Source organism: Cyanistes caeruleus, chromosome 1 (assembly GCF_971803275.1).
Source record: "Cyanistes caeruleus chromosome 1, bCyaCae1.hap1.1, whole genome shotgun sequence".
In the NCBI taxonomy this organism is placed as follows: domain Eukaryota; kingdom Metazoa; phylum Chordata; class Aves; order Passeriformes; family Paridae; genus Cyanistes; species Cyanistes caeruleus.
The window spans coordinates 124,339,018-124,355,234 of NC_141701.1; the positions used below are offsets into that span (position 1 = coordinate 124,339,018).

Consider the following 16,217-nt stretch of genomic DNA (forward strand, 5'->3'; position numbering starts at 1 on the left):
CACTATAGTTCTCTTTGGTATATTATATTCCTATGTGTGGTAAAGTTACAATAATGATAATTATTATAACATCATTATTAAGGCTGGGGCTGTTATTACTGTTGTTGTTTAAACTATATGTTAAGTTTCTTACTCTAATGTTACCTCCTAAATTTTTTTCTCCTACACTAACTTTTTGAAATTTGTAATGAGTTTTTATCTTTTTCTGTTACTAAGGACTTTAGAAATAATATAATGTAATACCAGTTTAGGAAACTTCCATATGTTTTTGGCATAATACCAGAAGGACTGTTTGATAAATCGTTACATCCAAAACATGTTCAGAAAGGCAATTCAGTTCATATCATGCAAGAATTGTTTGGGCTTGAAAATACACTGGGTTTGTATTGTAATTCTATTTCATCGTTTAAACTAAATGTTTCATCCTTTGTAACTTTTAAAGGGAAAAACTGTGCATTGGTACATTTTAATATGCAGATGGAAACTATGGAAACACTTGGTTTTGGGTATCTTAAATTTTAATTTTTAAATATTACCAATAGTGAAAGTGTACTGGAAAATTATTTTGTCAGAAATATTTGACATTTTTCTGGAAAATGGAAGCGTGAGAGCTAGAGAAAATGATAATGAAAGTAGCAGGACTCATCAGTCTGTCAGGTATGTGCTTGTTTTACACTTAGTTTCTTTTGATCCACTCATGTCTGTTTATAAACTGTATTTTCAGGTAAGGTGTCTGAAGAGAGATGGAAACAGATGCCAGGTAAGCATCAGGACTGGAAGTCATGTGTAAGTCAGAACATTCCAGCCAACCCTTCCCACCTCTGATTAAGAACTAATAATTTAACCTGTACCTTACAGCTGATGATAGGTTAAAAGATTGTAAAATTTGTGTTTCTTTTCATTTGGATTTCAGCACTATTTATTTCTGAGAAGGGTTATCCCAGGTTTTATAATCCATTTTATTCTGTGAATATTATTTATATAAGACTGGAATATGAACTATTTGTGTAATTTGTGAGATTAAAGCTAGAATTTAACTGAATAAAATATTATAATGTCATAATTTTAATGACATTTAACTGACATGCAAGCTTATAAAATAGAAAATTGACTATTAAATATTTTTGTTCATTTAATAGTTACTTTCAGTCTTTATTATTTGCCTGAAGCCGTGAAAATTAAATTCATTCCAAGATACATTTTTGCATGCCAACTTGCTCTTTTTTACCTTATTTTATTATTTTAACATGTGCATCTTATGACATGTAGGCATATCTTTTAAAATGTAGGCTTTTGAAAATGTATCCAGATTGCAATGATGTTTTTCAAGCAAAATTTAGGGGGAGTAGGACAACCCTCAGTCAGTGAAAAATGTAACAAACTTGTAAAAAAAGTTTTCTTACTCCTTTTTCTGTGTTCTGATGTCCTTCCTATTTTTCCCCATTTTGGTCCTGGAGATTGCAGCAATACCATCAGGACTGGTCATAGTAATGTTGTACTGAAACAAAAGTTTGTCTGTTTTGAAACTTTAATTCCAAGTGGTACACTGGAGCTACTATTAATCACAATGTCTGAACAATTATTATGACTATTATTTAAATTCCACATTTATCTTCTCACTAGTCTGTCACCGAGACTTTTGTATTTTAAGTATGTGCTGCACTGACACACATCTGTCTGTGTTTTTGGGATAACAGTACACTTGGGTATTGGAAGAGTTTTTGTCAGTGCTGAAGCATCTTCAGTTAGTGTACTGTTAGTGTAGTTGTTGTCAATCTGTAAATGACATGAAGCTTCTACGAGCATAAGGAAGTGGATTCAGAGTTGGGCAGGCATTGTTTTTAATACTTAGCATCTAGTATGGTAGAACAAAAATATTCACCAGATTGTTTTGTAGTCAGATGAAATCAGATCAGCACAAATTAAGAAAAGGTTATGCCATTCCCATAATTGGATGGGGTTTTTCTTTGGATAGTTTATTTTAATTCTACCTTTGCTGGATAAATTATGAGCATGAATTGTTTAAAACTTTATATTTAAATTAAGAAGTAGTGTGAGAGTCACATAAAACAAAGATGAATGCATGCAAGGGTTATGTTTTTATTTTCTGCTTATATTGTATGTTCAGACTAACAAAGGCTATGGGTTATTTCCAGGTCTGAGACTTAACAAGGGTACCTCTACATCCAGACCTCCTACTCCTGCAAACTCACATTTACCAGATATGATACAGCTGAAGGATATTGTTTGCTATTTGTCACTGCTAGAAAGAGGAAGACCTGAAGACAAGCTAGAATGTATGTTCTTCTTTAATTTTAAATATTTGTTTCCATAAGTCATCAAATATTCTGTTTGGGAATTTAAGAATCGGTTTTGAGCAGGTGGATTATAAAAATGTGTCTCTAGGTGACCCTTACTGCGGAAATTATTTTTTATGCTTGCTAATGATGAGATTTTAAACTAAATTTGGTCTATCTAGCATTTGCTAAAATAGAGAGTAAGGATTTTACATTCTGTAGTTACAGTAATCCTCTCTGCACTGTTATCTCTTGATTAGTATCAGATCTGAGAAGAATTAACAAAGTACACTGAGTATACTTAGATCTATATGTGGGGTGAATAACCTGCATTAAACATCCTAATTTAAACAAAGAATAGTTGCTAATAAAGGCTGTGGGCTCTACACTATTACTGAATACTGAAAAGCCAAGAATGATTCAAGTCAGCATCACTGTTGGGAGTGTTTGACACAGGAGGTTAGAAATTACTTGTTTGGTTGTTTGTTTGTTTGTTTTTAATTCAGGGCCTGGGTCATTAAAGTGCAACACCACTATCTATTAGAACAAAATAAAACAAAAAAATCCCTGTGAATTTGATTTGTAAATTGGAGAAAAAAAGAAGAAAACCTGTTTCTTTATTGTGGAACTTTAGAAGCCACTTTTTCATGTGGCTAAACAGCACTTCTCCATGTGGCTGAACAGTTAGACCAGTCATATAGTCCTTATTGAGATGCAGTGTACTTCATTATAAATAACTGGTCTGTTTATAAAAGATCTGTGAGATCAGGCCCTCATATGGAAAGTAAATATTCAGTATGATGAGATGTGCAAACAGTAGGCTGCTTCTTCCAGAATAAGAAATACATTACAAAGTTACATGTTGCTGGAGTATCTTGATGTTTTGTCACCTGGAGTTGCTTCAGGGTCACAGCAAATCCCCCAAATTTGGTAATACTGTTTTGGTATCATATGATTAAAATGGGAATGCTCATTCAGAGCACAGGCACAGAAAAACTGAGATCTAAGGACTGAATTTAATTTGGAGTGTAATAACTGCTGCATGGTAGCAAGTTATGCAGGCCTTACCAGAGCTCTGAGGAGCTCGATGCACAAACCGTGGCATGAAATGGAGATCTTTTGCCTCCCCTGGTGTCAGGAGTTGGTACAATGGAAAGGAGGAGAGACAGGAGCAGATGATAATTATGTTATGGGCATTTTCCATTAACTTCCTGCAATAGGAGCTGCATGGGCAAAATATTGTGTTCTATATGATTTAGGAGCGAGAGAGCGTTATCCTAATATGTGTACTTAAATATTTTGTATATTACAAGTCAATTGCATTTATTGTGCATAATTCTTGGCATGATTGTTTTATTGGTTTATTTTAAATATACAACATATTTTTGCTTTTTAGTATCTAAATTTCAGCTTACACTGCACCATTATATGCAGACTTTTCTGTTGATTTCAGTTGAATTCTCATTATAAATTAATGGTATAATTTAACTCTTTTTTCTGTATTTTGAAAGCAGTAGGTCCTACGGCTGTAATGTAACTTATAAGTTTGTAGCAATGAAGGGAAAAAAAAAATGGCTTGTTCTGGAGTTGCCAACTTTAATATTAATACCAATTTCAAATAGTGATTTTAATTCATTTTTTTCTAGATGAGAAAAATTGGAAAAAATTTAGTCATAATTGAGTGTTTGGAAACTTAATTTAGGACAAGCAGAACGTGAAAGTGGTGCTTTCAATTAAAATTTGATGTAGGCTGAAGGATAAAGTACACTAAGAGAAAATAATATTTCATATTTGGATCTATATGATCTACAGACTTTCATAGATTTATCAATATTCCAGAATCTATTAAGAATGTAGATGTCTTGCATAGTGTGATCCTCTCCTGTTTGGCATGCTCGACATATCTATTCATAATCTATGTATGACCTGAATATTAAGAAAATCCCAAGCATTCCTCACAGAGATACATTGAGAAAACCTAAGTAATCTTTTTAAGATTAAATTGCCATCTAGAAATAGAAATTGAATGCCCAGTCAGTGTAATTAGGTAAGGGGATGGGAGAAGAAATAGAAAATTTGAATTGGGCTCTGTAGTTTGCATCAGAACTACCCTGTGGTTGTTTTTATCATTTTGCTCTTGGTTTTGTTTTGTTGTTTGTTTTTTTCTCCTACACTGTGTAAATCAAGAGCATGAAAACTTAGCAGTGTATGAATAGAAAAGAGAATGCATACCACACCAGTAGCATAGTTTTCAGAATCTAGCCAGGAGCACAGATTGAGCCTTTTTGCTAGCCTATACGTATGTAACTGGAAAGACTTTGTTTCTACAAAGGTAAAACAGTTAGAATTATGCTAATTTCTGGTTTTAAACAACTGATTAGAACTACTGATTCATGTTGAAGGAAAAAAAAGTTATCACTCCTGCTCTGGAGTATGTAAAGGTCATGGAGATGCTAAAACTTGCTGTAAAACATTCTCTCAGCTAGAGTCTAAGAATCACAGAGGAGGAGGAAGGAGAGCCGAATTATTTTAACTTTATCATTGAGTGATTCAGTGATTCATCCCTGTGGAAAATATGAATGCCTAATGGTACCCTTGCCAGACAATATTAGCTATCAAGCTCTGAGAAGCTTTGGGGGAAGGCATACTAGCTGGGGCAGTACCAGTCTCTGGCTTTTGGCATTAACTTGTTTTATGCTGAAACATTTTTACTGTGGTAACTCTAGGGGAAGAAGGATATTTGTATAGGTTTTCCTAACCTGTAACTAATGAACTGTGGGCCTTTGTGGCGTGAAATAGTGTACTATGGTAAATGTCATCAATCTTGTATTACAGCTCTTAAGAGCAGTGCAAGGTAGTGACAAAGATTGCTGAATGGTAGAGAGGTATAGTGCTTACCTTTTTCCACACAGTTGGATTGTCAGCTCGTTCCCAAGATGGTGGATGTAAGTTAAACAAGTCAATGCATATAAAAGTTAATATGTTTTGCTGTAAATCCAAAAATGACTGAATGGTTTCTGAACTTTACTCCCTAATTGCTAAGAATTTTATCTCGCTTCTCATTAAATTGTTTTCTGAAAATTATGGTAAGCTTTGTGTGTGAAATTGATTGGACTGTAACAGCATCTGCTATGGATCCAGTGTGGTAGCATTCCTTAGTGTTAAATAGCTCATATGTTACGTTTCCAGAGACATCTGATTAGACTACAAGTTACTTTTGTTTTGCTGTTGTTGAAGGCATTACATTGTTCTGGAACCACCTCTACATGGACTGACTTGTTCATCCCTAAAAAACAGGCATGGGGTAAAAAAAAAATTGCGCTTTTGAAGACCATTGTGGGTATTTGGATTTCGGAGCTCTGACAAACTGTCTCTGAAAGTAGGGACAAAGAGTATTTTTAGTCTTCTGGATTTCCTTTTTAGTCTTCTAACAGTATTCCTATGAAAGCTTTATGCTTTGCTGCTTCCAAATATACTGGTAATGGTGCATGTACCCCTTCTTTTGGCTGGAATCAAGTCATGATACAATCTTGAAAATATATATTTTTTCTGGATATTGTCCAAATAGACCTTTTTGTCTGTGTAGTTCCCCAGAATGCTGAGAATACATTTTGAAGTTGACGAAGCAAGTACAGTCCTGGAAGAAGTCATGCTGTCAGTTTGTGATGAATGTTTATTGTTGGATTTGGATGATTAGATATTTAAAATATTAATCCTGTGTTTCCTTTAGTTGGTCAGAAACTAGTTTCTAAAGCAGTATCACTATTGAATAGTGATAGCTTCAGCCAAGGGAGTAGCATTTTCATTTAAGCAGGTTTATCAATGATTGTGACCAGTTGTGTGTTATCCTACATTTGAGATCACAGAGAAGGGCCTTTTGGTAGTTCTCACCATGAAGACAGATCATCTCTAGAGGGAAGCAAAATCAAGTTTACAGAACAAATTAGCTGTTAGGGTGATGGTGTGGAAAAGGTGCAGTTGCACTCTCTGGCTAGTATGTCTCATTGGGGCACTGTGGCAGGGTAGTTGCTGAGTGAGCCTCTCACATAACGCAGCTTATTTGGTGGGTCTGCAGCCAGTCTGATCATTAAACAAAAATGTTAATATTTGTCCTTTCTTTGAAACTCAGGCTTAGTTGTTTTGTGTCTTGGTTTGGAGTTGTTTTTTTTTTAATGAAAAACAGATGTATTTATTGTGTTTTCTAACCGAGTTTCCGTCTCTTTGTTTTCTTTTCAGTTATGTTTCGCTTGTATGATACAGATGGGAATGGATACCTGGATAGTTCGGTAATGTTCTTTATGTATTGCATTGCAAGAGTATGTCAACATGGCAAAACCATACAAAGCTACATTAATTCAAATCAAGTTTATTTTTATCTTGAATTATTAGAAGCAGTATAAAATATAGTCAATAAAAATGCATGCATTTGCTTGAGCTTTCCCATAAGAAATGCTGCTTCTACAACTGTTTAAATTTTCAGTTGCTGACATTGCTGACGTGGAGTCCTGTTCTATAGTCTTCTGATTTTAAATGATATTACTGTAGGGTACACATTAATATGACTACAATAATTCTAGTATGCTGCTGGGAGATGTGTATGAAAGCACCATTTGTAAAGATTTCATTAAAAAGGGTAAGTGTAAGAGTCACACAGTGGATTTATGTGGAGAGATGTCATAACTTCTATGCTATTATTAAGAATGGAGGAGCAATATTAAGGACAATGTTTTGAGGAGTAGTCCAACGAAATGAAGAAGAAAAGAAGTTTGAAGAAAAGTTGGCTATATGGAAATAATTTTAAAAGATGTAACTATTTTTTTCTGTTCGCTAACTAAAGTGTTTTATTTAGCAGAGTTCTTTTTTTTTTTCCCACCTTTTTATATTTTCTGGAAGCAAGATAGCATAGAATGGATTGGTAAGGAAGAGGAGGTGATTCCCATAAATTGCAGAAAAATAGGGAAGTGAAATTATATATAGGTATAAAGTTAATACGACACCATAATTTTAGTCAATACCAAGTTGGGTTAGATGCCTGGATACAAATTAGAATTTAGAATGGCCCTAGATAAGCATTTGAGCATGTTTATGAAGCAAAAGTGTATATATAAGTCTACAAAAGCCCCAGTGATACATGATCAAGGGAAATTGCAATACTGTATTTGTAAGAAAATAAATCCGTAGTAGTTTACAGAATCCACTTTATGCCTTATTTCTACTAGAAAGTTGTGATTTATACAATTATGTCCAACATATAATTTGTTAGAATAATGGAATTTAAAGATGATTACATAATCTTTTCCCAGGGTGGAAATCAGTTCATGAAACATGGGTGCTTGAAAGATAACTAGGAAGGAAGAATCTGTGACTGCTTTCAATTACTTTGATTGTGGGGCTGTATTTCACCTACCTGAATGCTTTGTAGTCCATGCAGGATGTTTTGCTAGTAAGCAGGTTCACTTGAGAATACAGCTTCCAGTGTAAAGTACATTTCATCAAGCATGTTGATGAAATAGTGTCACTGAATGCAATATGGTTGAATTATTAGTTGCTTGCAGTAGAATTTTTCTTTATAACCTTGCATTAAATGTAATACTTTTTCATTCATCTCTAGGAGCTGGAAAATATCATTGCTCAAATGATGCATGTTGCAGAATACCTTGAATGGGATATTACTGAATTAAGTCCAGTAAGTATCCAGTAATTTAAGTCCAGTTAAGTCCAGTAATTTATCACAATTTTTTAATGTTTCTAGAGACAGCTGTCGTAATTTTGTGATACTTCATATCCACGTGGCATTCCATAGGTAAGGCAGAAATAAGGATAGCCTGTATTCCATTATGGCACTGTGAATTAGCACTTTAACCAGTATTTTGCTGTTTAAATCTGATCTATGAAATGTTAATTATAAAAATTATTGAATTTCTATGACATAACTAGTTTGTCTCTGAAAATTTCTTAAGAGTGAATGCACAAAGGACACAAGTTGGTTTGGGACCTTTAGGTGTTAATAAAATGTAAATAGGAGTATGACACTTCATTTTCTGAACTGTCCATACTACTTTGACTACAGCTACCATGCAAGTAATATTTTTCTTATTTTTTTTATGAGAGAATTGGAGAACCACACATGTCCTAACAACTTGCTATGTTAGAATATAGTAATAATAAATTAGAACTTAAAAGATTTTTCATGAACATGTAGATTCTTCATGAAATGATGGAAGAAATTGACTATGATCATGATGGCACTGTTTCCCTAGAAGAGTGGATCCAAGGAGGAATGACAACAATCCCACTCTTGGTTCTTCTTGGGTTAGAAAATGTAAGTATTAAATAGTAGCATCAAGTTTCTGCTTGCATGTTGACTGTGGCCTTCAGGTTAGTTTCTCTGTGGTCTGTATAAAGAATGGCTTTGCTTTACTCCTCTTTACTGGGACTGAATGATGTGCAGAAAACTAAAGTCTGTCTAAAACATCAGAGGTACACTGGCAAGTTTGAAGCACCTAATAAGCTGGCTCTGGAGCTGGAAGCTGTAAAAAGCAGAATAATTTTCCCTGCTAACAACATGTTAATTCCAACCTGCGGTATTACCTGTTAAGTGTGTCTTACTGCCCATGTGTATGTTGCAGCTGGCTTGGAGTAGTGTCTAAGCTTCTCAGCGTGGTACTGGGTTGTGTGGTGTAACTGCACTGAGTCACAGAACAATCTAGGTTGGAAAGAACTTCTGGGGGATCTTCTGTTCCAGTCCCTAATTAAAGGCAGCATCACAGATTGAATTATCCAGTTAAACCTGGGTAATTTGAGTGAGGTGCATTCTACCAGTTCTGTGGGAAAACTTTCCCTGTGTTAATTGTTCTCAAGGGAAAGAGTTTTGTTCATATGTGCAGATGGAATTTCTTCTGCAGCAATTACCGCTGGCTCTTGTCCTGTCATGATACATCTCTGTGCAGATCTTCTGTCCCTGTAACGACATGGGTAAAGTATAGTAAGAAGCAATATCAAGGGGAGCACTTACATCAATGGATAAAGTATTGTGAAAGATGAGCTTATGTTCTCTACATTTACAACCTCACGTTAAAGGTAATACAGATGTAATATGATCAATTTTGTACCAGTTCAACACAGCTGTTTTAAGATTGGCATGTCAGTGCCACCTGCTGTCTTATATTTGAGCTAATTTTGAACTCATCTCTTGAAGCATAGGTTTCAAATGCTTTTCTGCTATTCAAAAGAAAGCCTTTTAATCTCTTTTCAATTTCTTTTCTTAAGTAATTTTCACATATTGAAAATAAGTAATACTTATTTTCACATATTGAAAATAATAAGTAATATTTATTTTCCCTGTTAAGTGAAATCTAGACTGCTGTAATTGCTGTATGCTATTTTATTTGTGCAAAGAAAGCTCTGATTGGTACTTTTTGCAGGGAAATAAGTAACAAACAAATTTATTGAACAGAAATTAGTCTTGAAAAATCTAATTAATTAAATTACAAGTAAAATACCTGACTTGAAGATAGCTTTCAATGTGTCTGCATCACTGCAATAGTAACTCCCTTATTCTGTATGTGAAATGGAATAAGAAAAATGTTAAATTACTGTCATCAGACAAAAGATCTTTGTCAGGCTGAATTCCATTATTTTCACAGAATTACTCTAAACAAAGGCAAGCAAATGCTCTCAAGTAAGCAGTATAGCAGATAACTGATAGCAGTTTTCAGTACAGATTTTTCTTTTATGACAGGTAGTCTAGCTGTTTTGGGAGTATTTTTCAAGATCTACATTTCATTCTTTTTAAATTTGAAACTCTTAAATTATGGCATAAATTAATGCAGATCATTCTATGGAGTTTATTTTCATATTAAAGCAAAAGCTGTTAGAAAGAAGCTATATTATCAAACATTTTATCCTTTTGAGTGTTTTTACTAGTTATTAGATATTTATCTTGCTGCGCATTTTAGTATGAAAATACTAAAAAATACATAAATAGTGATCAAAATTCTACAGTCTCTTAGCAGCATGTGTCAATGTTTCCGTCATCAAGAGTATTCCTAGTATTTGATGCATTTAACAGACATAAATATACAGTCATGGAATATTATAATAGCAGGCAAAATGGCTTCATTATCAATAACCATAGTTTATGTCCAGTCCATTACCTACATATGAGGTGATTTGCTAGTAATTTACTAATGATTCACTAGGACAAGATGCTGCCCTTTAAAAGGGCTCCTATTTTCATTTTTATGTTTAAAACTGCTTAATTTTTTAAACCATTGCTTAAACCATCATTAAAAATATATAGGTAAAGAAATTTTTTAAAAAATGTTTCATTAAACCTGCAAAAATATACTACTTCCATTTGTACATAGTTCAAATAAAATCTTATTTTAGGCGATTGAAAAGTTAAATCAATAAGGAAACTCTAATGTCTGTCTGTTGTTTAGTGTAAACTCATAGCATGATTTTGATGGTTTTGCTGTATCTAATGTATTATCCAAACCCTTAATTCCTGTGCATCAATCCCATTAGTAGGATGCTCTTCTTTTTGCATGCCATTGTTATATTTTTGAAAACCTAGCTCCCCAGGACTGTGCTTTCTGGGTGTCTCTCTCTCTCTCTCTCCTTTTAGTTATGGTAATGAAAAATAAGAATCTTCTGGACTTACTAATAAAATAATAAAGTGCTAATATTTTAAGGTTTTCCTCAAGCTGATTAGTCTGTGAAAATAAGGGCATAATCTACTGGATTATGCTGCTTAGATACATTAGATATGTCAAATTATTTTTCAAGTATTCTTGATAGGTTTTAAATCAGAGGGAAAAAAAACCAACAACAAAACTGCCCCTCTGCCCTCCCTCCAAACCGAAAGCAAAACCACAAAAAACCCGAAACAAACCTCAAAAACAAAGAACCCACCAACCAAACTACCCTGTCACCTTCTTCTAAGTGTCGGTTCTGTACTGAACTCAGCAATGACAAAATTTAAAAACCAAGAGATCAAATTCAGAGCTTGTCTAGTATGATAGTGACGAAGAATTGTCACTATAGTTTATTTAAATAAATTAGGATACAAGTGAAATATTTAATTTGTTTTGAGTTGGGGTTCATTAACACTGTAATGTATGTAACTGTTGTATAGAGCTTGTATGAAGAATAGAAGATTTTCAGCTGGTCTAATTTGATACGCTAATATCAGTGAAGCTATGATAATTTACTTCAGCTGCCAATTTTTAATAATACTTTCAGAATTCAGCTACATTGTTTGTACTTAATCCTTAGTTTCCTGTAATAGCTATATAGAAAGGTCAGATATCATGTAAAAGTCCTATATTACATTTAAAGCCTTTCAATCAGTTTTTATTACATACTGTATTAGCTGATTTAGTCAGACTAATTTAAAAAGAAGGAGCATTCAAGTGAAGCATGGAACTATTATATTTAAAAATAAAATAAACAGGTCAGTGTTCTATGAGCAGTGGGGTTGATATAGCCTAACCTGTCACAGGTTTGTGGCCTTTGCCCTCTGACTTCATCAGTAATCCCCTTCTGAGAGAGACAAGAGAGTTAGGCTGCAACTACAAGCATTTGGCAGCCACCTGTTACCAAGTCAGAGAAGTAACAAGGAAATCTGGCAGATTTCCTTTTTGCTCTCTCTCTCCTTCTCTCTCCCTCTTCTCTGCACTCCTCCCCCCCTGACTTTTTCCTAGACTTTCATGAAATTTCTAGTGCCCTTCAAATTTATTTGAGATTACTAAACTAATTTAAAAGTTGCTGGTACAGTTTAGAGTCATGAAGATAATAGGACAAAGAACATAAAAAAGTCTAATTTCCCTCGGAAATCAACCTTAATATCCACTTTGTTTTATTTTGCTGGGCTTTATGTTTTGTTTCCTCCTAAGATTTGATTTTGGAGTCGTTGTGTAGGTAGACTTTAGAAATACAGAGTTCTATCTCTGAGAACATTCCAGGGTAGAAATGACATATTTGATTTTTTGGTGCTTTCGAAGGCAGTTGATATTCCAAACAAATAATTTGGATACAAGATATGGAATTTAAATAAGAATTTAATTTTTTCTTTTTTCTGGAGGGCTTCTGAGATAGACACAATGTACTGTTTGGCAATTTGTTTTAGAATAAATGATCTTGGAATTATAGATATGTATATATATATGTATATATGTATATGTATATATGTATATGTATACATGTATAACCCATTTGTAACTGGGTGACTACCCAGTTTCCAATTAGCAGTGTCTAAATGCATTCTATATGAAATCTACTGAAACCTTTGTTAAGACAATGTAATTCTTGCTCTGATGTTCCAATTCCATGGATTTATTTTTTCAGGAAATTCTCTCATTTAAAGTGGGGTTTTTGTGAAGAAAATGTTAACTATGTAGGAGATTGTTACTTATGTAGTTTAATTTTTGGTAATAAATGTAGGAGATAGTTTTTTGCTCAGTGTCGCACTTCAGTCTGGTGTTTTCACAGTCCTCATCAACTTTCCAAATTTATTTTTACATCTTAAGGCAATAGTTAAGTCTCCTACCCAAACACAAATTGAACAAAGACATTCCTGCAGTATTCCTGATTCTTTTGGGAACTGGTCACATTAGTGACCTCTAGGCTATTTATTCTACTTCTCTACAGTAGAAACCTTTGAAGTTTCTGACCTTTTTATTTGCTTCTGCATTAGTTTAAATAGATTGACATTGTAAGAGAAGGTGGAGAGTTAACTCTTTGACTCTCCTAGCATCACTTAAAATTTATTTTGGAATCTGTGCACAAAAGGCTTCTCAGTGATGGGTTTTGTCAGCCATAAACATTATACTCTCCTCTTTGGTAGGTGTTGTACAATATTATTCCACTATGAGTTGATAGAAACACTTGATTTCTCTTTTAAAGTAATTGCGTGCCAGATACTTGGTCTCACTTTTCCTGTAACAAATGATTGCTATCACCTCTGTTAGTGATTGCACAAAAAGGAAGTATAAACTGCAAGTTCTTAAGTGAGTGTTTAAAGAAATCCTGTATTTTAGGGAAGTATTTTATTCTCTCTCCACTGGCCACTAGATGTCACGATTGCACTGTACCTGGTACTGTACAGTTGCTGAATAGCTGCCTTAAGGTGAGAGAGTTTAAAACCAGTAAATGCTTCATAAAGTCATCAATAATTTGAAATAAAGTAAATATGCCTTTCTTTTAAATTGTAACTTTCAACCCAGTTCACCTTTTAAGTCAAGGTAAATTTTGGTGGAACAAACATTTGTGTTGAATTGAGAATGTGTTTCAGTTAAATAGTAAGGATATACTCGTAAAATTTTATTTTGGATGCAAGTAAAGCAGTAAATATGCAATTGCACTCAAATAATAAAAGAAAACAAAACTTTTAAGCTCTTTAGATTAAACGTGGGATGGAATGTTTCAGTGGGAATCCACACTTGGGAATAGTGTATTTTACTGTCTATATTACATTATTGTTGCCATACCTTTTGAGCTGTGTGCTAAGATGGAACCAAACTAGAGACTTGCCAACGTGCACAAGTCCGGAGTGGGTGTTGAGCAGTCATTTCAAGCTTCGGCCTGAATTATATTCATTCAGGCCGAAGCTTGAAATGACTGCTCAACACCTGGGCAGCTTCATAGACTTCGATTCCTTTTGTTCAGCGAGGAAGAGTGAGGCCTTTCATTGCCGTGAGCGATGTTTCTGTAAGTCCTTTCTGAAGCGAGAGTTTTCTGGAAGGCCGAAGTCCCGACGCACTGTGCGCTATTTCCACCCGTGCGGAGGGCAAACTGCAGGCCCGAGCTGTAGCTCGCTCCCTTTGTGCCGGCTGGATCCCGGCTGGAAGAGGCTCCCGGTAAGGGATGAGGTGAGCTGTTGTGCCGGCTGGGTCCCGGCTGGAAGAGGCTCCCGGTAAGGGATAAGGGGAGCTGTTGTGCCGGCTGGGTCTCGGCTGGAAGAGGCTCCTGGTAAGGGATAAGGGGAGCTGTTGTGCCGGCTGGGTCTCGGCTGGAAGAGGCTCCCGGTAAGGGATAAGGGGAGCTGTTGTGCCGGCTGGGTCCCGGCTGGAAGCAGGCTCCCGGTAAGGGATAAGGGGAGCTGTTGTGCCGGCTGGGTCCCGGCTGGAAGCAGGCTCCCGGTAAGGGATAAGGGGAGCTGTTGTGCCGGCTGGGTCCCGGCTGGAAGCAGGCTCCCGGTAAGGGATAAGGGGAGCTGTTGTGCCGGCCTGGTTGGCGGCGGGGCCCGCAGAGGGCGCCGTGTCCCCGCTGAGGGAGGCTGCGCTGGCGGGAGCCGAGGCGGCGCCGCTCGTCCCTGCCGGGCCGCGCTGCGCTGGCTCCGCTGCCCTGCGGGAGCTTCTCCTCGCTACAGTCCCGCTCTCCCTTTCGTCTCCAGGCTGGAAAAAGCCCAGGAAAAGTCAGGAGTAACTAACCTCTCCTGTGTGTAAGGTGTAAAATAAATGGTGTTTCAGGCAGGTATGCAGATTTACCATTATTTACAGTTTAATTTCTGCAGCATCAAAGTCTCTGCAGATGACAGATGGTTACAGATTTTGGACAGGGAAGCTCCATACTGCGGCTATTTATGAAGCTTTTTAAAACCATTTAATTTTCCCTCTTCTGCTCCCTTTTCTGTTTCTGGATGAGTGTGTGGATGAAGGCTGTGGAAGATTTCTGTTTTGTTTTGATTTTTCAAACACACAGACACACAGAATATCTCAGAAATTAGAAGCGAGGAGCCCTCCAGAAGAGTATGTCCAGTGAGTCAGGTTACTCCCTCTCCACTTGACCAAGAACAAACGTATACCCCTTTCTTCCCAAAGCAAATTGAACAAAACAAAACATCATATGAATTCTTTGCCAAGAGACAACCAAAGGAGTATAGAATCTAACTACATTTGTTTTAAACCATGTTTGCTGCATAGTTTAATGGAAACTCTTCTCATCTTCCCATTGACTGAACAATACCTAAAAATCAGTAATAAAATTGTCTTGAACAAGTCAAGTAAATATTTTTAAAATAAATGGAATCAAAATAATCAGTGAAAGAATAACAGCTGCTCCGTGATGTCCTTCTCACTTGGATGCTTGTTACTGACTCTTCTCATCAAAAAAATGTGAATATTCTGGTATTTTAGACATTGTAGCTATTTTAAGAGAGCATGTTTGCTGGGATCAAAATTTATCAGTGATTTCATTACCTTTTTAAAGTCTCAAAATCTTGAAGATCTCTTTGTCTATCTTATACACAAATATCTGAAAAGCTGCTGTAAGTTAATGTTAAACCAGGTTAGGGACATGTAGCTAAAGTCTGTGATAGCATAAAATTTTCCACTAGTTTTAAGGTTGGCTCTTTTATGGTTGACTTACTTTTAAAGGTCAGGTAGTTTTGGCAATCAAATCCATGGTAGCAGGGTCAGGACCATGAGTTAAGAGAACCGTTGTTAACAAAATAAATGTTGCTATTGTCATTATGTTTTAAAGTCTGGGTATGACATATGGAGGCTTGATTTTTCAGTGATGTGTATAATGAAGTGAGGAAGAGATTTTTACTGTACCTGCCCTACTTTAAGATCTTCTTAATGTCTATTTGTTTTTAAACTCTTTCTCAGGATATGGAAGGAAAATGAGTTAATGTTAGTAAATGCACTGATGTGTCAGAATTGTGGATTTTATTCATACTTAAAGACTTGTATTGAGGTGGCTTTGTTTCATATTATGTCTTTTTTTTTCTCTTGGCAGTGTTTTAAAAAGTTATGTGCATGCATAATCATATGCAGCACTTTATTGCTTATTTTTGGCAGTGCACAGGAGCAAAAATTTAATTTGCTCTTTTCCAAAAGTGCATTGTGTTTATGTAATGGATTTGCATCAGTTGCAGTCTGTAACACAGCTAAGTGTTTTAATTGGCAGAACACC

At 35.5% G+C, this 16,217-nt stretch overlaps 2 protein-coding genes across 22 annotated transcripts in view; one reads left to right on the forward strand and one right to left on the reverse strand.

Moving 5' to 3' along the window:
- The window catches only part of DGKB (diacylglycerol kinase beta), a 384,986-nt gene that overhangs the window by 126,371 nt on the left and 242,398 nt on the right, over positions 1-16,217 (forward strand). For all 21 annotated transcript variants that reach the window (XM_086855550.1, XM_086855613.1, XM_086855560.1 and 18 more), the window contains 5 exons: positions 725-760; positions 2,157-2,297; positions 6,534-6,583; positions 7,909-7,983; positions 8,500-8,619. In XM_086855550.1, coding sequence (XP_086711676.1) covers positions 725-760; positions 2,157-2,297; positions 6,534-6,583; positions 7,909-7,983; positions 8,500-8,619 — 422 coding nt within the window. The remainder of the gene's footprint in view (positions 1-724; positions 761-2,156; positions 2,298-6,533; positions 6,584-7,908; positions 7,984-8,499; positions 8,620-16,217) is intronic.
- LOC111924274 (uncharacterized) lies at positions 7,111-14,870 on the reverse strand. Its single transcript, XM_086871038.1, has 3 exons — positions 14,847-14,870; positions 13,790-14,695; positions 7,111-9,258 (listed from the first exon to the last, which is right to left on the reverse strand). The coding sequence occupies exons 1-2, from the start codon at positions 14,868-14,870 to the stop codon at positions 13,964-13,966; spliced, it is 756 nt and encodes a 251-aa protein (XP_086727164.1). The 3' UTR covers positions 7,111-9,258; positions 13,790-13,963.

Coding starts and splice junctions, on each gene's coding strand:
- LOC111924274 (XM_086871038.1), bottom strand. CDS start 14,870: ATGGAGCTTCCCTGTCCAAAATCT. Junction 14,696..14,846: donor AGCTTCCCTGTCCAAAATCT/GTAACCATCTGT, acceptor GGCTTTTTCCAG/CCTGGAGACGAAAGGGAGAG.